Source organism: Myotis lucifugus, unplaced genomic scaffold, assembly GCF_000147115.1.
Source record: "Myotis lucifugus unplaced genomic scaffold, Myoluc2.0 scaffold_96, whole genome shotgun sequence".
Lineage (NCBI taxonomy): Eukaryota > Metazoa > Chordata > Mammalia > Chiroptera > Vespertilionidae > Myotis > Myotis lucifugus.
The window spans coordinates 173,256-178,976 of NW_005871144.1; the positions used below are offsets into that span (position 1 = coordinate 173,256).

The 5,721-nt window shown below is 49.4% G+C and overlaps 1 protein-coding gene across 1 annotated transcript in view; it reads right to left on the reverse strand.

Annotated features, from left to right (window-relative positions):
- The window catches only part of GABRR2 (gamma-aminobutyric acid type A receptor rho2 subunit), a 37,577-nt gene extending 33,805 nt beyond the window's left edge, over positions 1-3,772 (reverse strand). The window contains exons 1-2 of the mRNA XM_006091792.3: positions 3,598-3,772; positions 2,498-2,604 (exon numbers count right to left, since the gene is read on the reverse strand). Coding sequence (XP_006091854.1) covers positions 2,498-2,604; positions 3,598-3,710 — 220 coding nt within the window. The 5' untranslated portion in view covers positions 3,711-3,772. The remainder of the gene's footprint in view (positions 1-2,497; positions 2,605-3,597) is intronic.
- Between the last annotated feature and the right edge of the window lie 1,949 nt (positions 3,773-5,721).

Genomic DNA, 5,721 nt, shown 5'->3' on the forward strand with positions numbered 1-5,721 from the left:
GGGTGGCTGCAGGGATAGGCACAGGAAGTCCAATTGGCTCCTCAACACTTGAGGAGGAGCACCCTGAAGGGGCAGCAGCTGGATGGTTCTGCTCAGAGCTGGGTTCTCCGGGAGCATGGCGGCGCTGCACCTGCCATTCCTGAGAAGGGCTCCTGGCTCTCCCGGCTTCCTCCCAGAGGAGGGGCCTCTTTATAAGGCTTTCAGGTTTACAGCTAAAATAAACAAGTTCTGCCCCCAGCTGTTCTGTGGCTATCACTTAACCCTCTGGACCCCAGGCTCTTCTGTAAGCTGAGGGCATTGGCCAGGTGATTGCTCAGCTCCTGCCAGCAACAGCAGCCTCCTGGAGAAAGGTGTTCAGAGTATCAGCCACACCCCAACACACACACCTGCCCCACAAAACTGCGCACTGAGTCGGGGCCCTGTCAGGACTTTCTAGGGCCCCTGGGCATTTTTGCCTTCATGGGCCCCTTCTTCCATAAAATATATTAAAAATCACATTTTATAACTGTATTGGTATAAAAATGAATATATTAAAAACATTTTCTTCTACCCAAAATGTCTCTTTTTCTTCCAATTTTAAAATAAATTAAAATATTTTCAGGGGCCCCAAGAGTATTGTTTGTGAGCCCTCAGATGTTATGGCTATTCTGTGTAATGGATATGTCAGCCCCACACTGAAGGACACACTGGTAGAGGGATCAAGAAGGAGACCAGGCGAGGAGGGAGGGTCTAACCTGAACAGCAGTGCGGCCTGGTCAGTCACTTCACCTCTCCGTGCCTCAGTTTCCCCATCTAAGGATAATAACAGTATCTACTTCACAGAGTAGTTGTGAGGACCGAAATAAGATCGTGTGTGTACCTTGATTCAAATGGTGCCTGACACAGAGGAATCACTAACAAGGTGTTTGTTCTCATTAATGCCATTGCTTATTACTGTTCTAGCCACTTAGCTAACCCTCTGCACCTTAACTGACGCTCTCCAAGAAAGCAAGACGGAGCCCTGGCTGGTGTGGTCAGCTGTTTAGAACATCGTCCCGTAAATAAAAGGTGGCGGGTTTGATTCCAGGTCAGGGCAAGTACTCAGGTGCGCGGGAGGGAGGCAACCAAGCGATGTTTGCTGTTTCTCTCTCACATCACATCAATGTTTTTTCCCTTCCTTTCTCTAAAAATCAATATTCAAAAAGGAAAGAATATATATTTTTTAAATTTGTCTTTTTAAAATTTTTTAAAAAGGCAAGGTGGAGTTTCCTGCTTACGGGGACATCCTGCTTGGGCCTCCCGGAGCAGATACAGCTATTTGAGAACTGCTTGTTCAGGGACACTTTATTTTTATGAAACTCCTCGGCGGTATTACTCATGCAGGCTCCCAGGGACCCAGACTCCCAGGGAGATGGTGCCCCTGCCCTGACCCAGCTGGTGGTGAGCAACCTCCCGGGCAGGAAGAAGGGGCACAGGCCGAGATCTGCCGCTTTTCCTCCTTTGCTCCCCAGGTGTCAGAGTGGCAGGCTTTGAGGCCTTTTAAAGTGCAGGGGCCTCTGGGATCAATTCGTGTCTTAATCCCTTATCAGACCACAAGAGCCCTGTGGTCAGACCTGACAGCTGGGCTTTCCTAAGGGGGCGTGAATGGGGCTGTGCTAGAGGCTTCACATGCATTATCTTGTTTAATCCTGACAACAACTCCAGACGTAGGGGTCACTGTCCCCTTCTACAAACCAGCAAACAGGGGCTCAGAGAGGGCCGCTGACTTGCCCGCAGGTCACCCCTCCTCCTTCCTGCTGCCCCAAGAGAATGCTGGGACCTAAGAGAAGGGAAATGGGAAGATAAAGGGAAATGGAAGCCAGCCTCCAGGGGCTGCCTTGGCCAGGGCCCGTCACTGAAATGCCCCGGGCCTCAGTTTCCCCACCTGCACAAGGCGGGGCGTTGGCCCTGCATCATACCTGCTGCTGCTCTCACCCCACTCCCTGCCTGGTTGGACAGAGCAGACGGCTCTGAAGGGACAGCCACCAGCCGTGCCACTCCCCCCTGACCCCCAGAGCAGGGAAGCTCCTTGGGGACAAGTTTGCAGAGGGGCTTTGTCATGGGGCTTTTGCTAAATTATTGTTGCTGTATTGAAAAGCAGGTGGTCCCCTCAAACCCCCAAATTTCCAGCTGGGCACAGGGTGCCTGAGCCGGGGAGCCACTTTGTGTCCAGACCCTCCTGGCCAGCTCTTACTTTTCTAGAAAAGTTGGCAGCGGCGGGGCCTGTCCTTTCTAACGTAAACAGCTTAGTCACATCAGCTCCTCTGCAGTCAACAGCCCTCTCCACTCCCTTTCTCCCAGCTCTTTCCTTCCAGGGAAACTTCGTGACTCTGGAAGCCAAGTCAGGCTGATCTGACTCAGTGAGGAAACCAGGGCGGAGCGGGTGCAGGGCGGGAGGCAAGGCCTGAGAGAAGGGATAGAGCACGGGCAGCAGCCTGGGGGCCGCGCCCCACCAGGCCAGGGAAGGACACAGTCCTACCTCCAAAGGCTGGCCTCATGGTGAAATCGTGGTCGTCCACCCTGAGGAGCGGCTGAGCCTCCGCTTTCCGCATTTTGGTCACGTCGAGGGTCTTCTTGGAAAGGTGACTGCAGAGACAAGCGAGACACACTTTGCTGTGGCCCATCAGGCACTGAGTGAGACCGATTGGAGAGATTACTTTTTGCAAGAACTACCATTGGGCACATCTTCTCCATCGGGCTCAACAACACCTTCCCACCCCTCCTACCCCTCTGCCCCAGGCCCTCACAGGCCGGGAGGACCAGACCCCTCCAGAGCCTTGCGAAAGGAAACACCTCCCGGCAGGGCACCATTCCACCTGACCAGCTCTTAACTGTCAAAAGTTATGACTAGAGGACAGGAGTTGGGTTGAATGGTGCAGGAATTAAAATGTGGGTTTTTATTCTTTTTAAACATTTCTCTTAGGTTGTCATAATGTTGGTTTGGTGATAAACAAACATCTGAGACCCCAAGCTGACATCAGTCCAGCTGGCGGCTGTCTGCGGAACCCACCCTGGCGCAGAGCCTCTGTCCTTAGCCAGCAGGGATCAAGGCCAAGCTGGACATGCAGTGGCTCCTGCCGTCCACCCGGGTGGAAGCTGGAGCTGGAGGACCCTGGTTCACGCCCTTCCCTCTAACCCAGGTGACAAAGGAGTAATTCTCTCTTCTCTCTCATTCACACTCACTCTTTCCAGATTTTTTTTTTCTCGCCACCACCATGCATAATCTAAAGCAGTCAAGTCCAAAATGTTCTCAAGCAATATTCTACTGACAGGAGTATCACTAAGCAAAAAAAGGAAAAGGAGGGGAAGGAGAAAGAGAGGGAGAGAGAAGGAGGGTGTGTAGGGGAGGGAGACAGAGAAAAAAAAGGGAAAAGGGAGAGATGGAGGGAAGGTCACCCTGAGCTACAAAGCAGCTCCACCTGAGAAATACAAAGATGTTTTACCTATTAAGTTTTCAACTACCTGCCCCAAATCAAAATGCTTTGGCCGAACACAGACATTGGAATGGGGGCTCGACCCAGCCTGGCTTTGCTCTCACTGCGGGTGCTTGTGCCCTCCCTCCCCGCTCACCCACTTTACCTTGGCTGGGGCATTGCCAGCTGCCCCGTCCCTCTCCTCCTCCTGGGCTTTCCGCTGTCCGCAAGAACCATCAGGCAAAACAAGAACAAAATCAGTTTTGTAAGATAAGGCATTCTGTGAATGTCTACGATGCCGCAAGCTGCTTTCCAGTGCCTGCGGCAGGGCCAATCCCCCCTGGCTTAACCATTGATACGGTTGCTGCCTCGTGACAGTGTGGGCATGGCTGGCCAGGCTGATTCTCCCGAATTAATATTTGATACTGATGCTTGTCCCACCCCACCCCCCACGCCCCAGGACCTGACACAAACTCGAGGCTTTGCCCTCCCTGCTGCTTAGTGATTGGTCATTAGTCAACCAGTTTGTCCTCCTGTGGAACTCTGCCTCCGCTGAGCTCGAGGACAGCTTTGGCTGAAACTGTTATATAAAAAAAATTAAATCTCTTGAACATGCCAGCTTTTTGCTGAAACCATTAATCCATCTCTGGCTACATAAAACCAATCTGTCACATGTACCAGGGAGTCAGCTTGGACTCTGCGTGGATTGGCAGGAAGACTTCGTGGACATGGAGATGAGTGAATGAAGGTGCTCAGGAAATGCTGAGTAAGCACACCCAGGACCTGTTGTCACGAGGTTGCTTTATTTCATTTTTTAATATATTTTTATCGATTTCAAATAAGAAGGGAGAGGGAGAGAGAGATAGAAACATCAATGATGAGAGAAAATCATTGGTCGACTGCCTCCTGTGTGCCTCGTACTGGGGATTGAGCCCACAACCCGGGCATGTGCCCAGGAATTGAACTGTGACCACCTGGTTCATAGGTCAATGCTCAACCTCTGAACCACACAGGCCAGACGGTTGCTTTTTTTCTTGATCTAAGAGACTGTGCTTTGCCAATGACCAGAGAGGCTTGCTTTTCCCCCATACACACATCAATTTCTCCAATGAAAACACATCTTATCAAAATATAAAATACATCTTCATTTTAAAAGAAAGCATAAACCAAAGACTTCAGGATAATATAAGCTGTTCTTCCTATCATGAACATTAGATTAACATTGGTCCTTAATCCTAAAATGTAAAATGTCAAACATAAATTAGGCTTGATGCCTATCCTAAGATATGGAACTATGAACATCAGAAGTGTAAAGATACATGTGGTTATGTTTAACCTACCGACAGAATAAAATGTTTTACTAGTAAAACTACTTGTTGCCTGCCTGCTGCATCTGGGGATGGAGATAACGCCAGTGTGGCAGATACAGAGGGAGATGAGGATGGAGGTCAGGAGGAGCAAGAGCCAAAAGTGAAACCAAATTGGGCTTTTCTTTTTTCTTTTTCTTTTTTTTAAAAAAAAATATATTTTATTGATTTTTTACAGAGAGGAAGAGAGAGGGATAGAGAGTTAGAAACATCGATGAGAGAGAAACATCGATCAGCTGCCTTCTGCACACTCCCTACTGGGATGTGCCCGCAACCAAGGTACATGCCCTTGACCAGAATCGAACCTGGGACCCTTCAGTCCACAGGCCGACGCTCTATCCACTGAGCCAAACTGGTTAAGGCCAAATTGGGCTTTTCTTAAGGATGAAAGAATCAAAGGGAGCTCTTTTGATTCCTTAGCAAAGTGGAATGACATGATTTGCTTTATTTTTTCAGAAATTTCTAACTAGAATCAGTTGAATCAGGGAAGTTACAATAATAAGAGAGGATGAGGTCCTGCCCTAGAAGGGGGAGGGATGAAGAAGAGAGGACATAGTCAAGTTATTACCGAAGTAGAATATATTTGGTGACTGAATGGAGTAGGAGGCAAGAGAAGTCAACAATGACATCTAGGTTCTGGTTTGGAGGAAGATCTGGTGATGGTACAACCGTTACTTGATGTTCCTTAGAGGTGGGCAAGTTTGGTGGGGTGATGAGATAAATTTTGACTTGTGCCATGGGACCTCCAGATGCCCCGTAGGCAGCTGGACTAAGAACCTGGAGCTCAAGAGAAAGGTCTGGCCTGGAGAAACAGATTTGGTGCCTTCAGTGCATGGTGATAATTTAATCACAGGAAAGGGTGAGATCTTCCAGGACCCATTTCCAAGCACAGAACCCTGGAGAAGAGATACTTTTAAAGGATG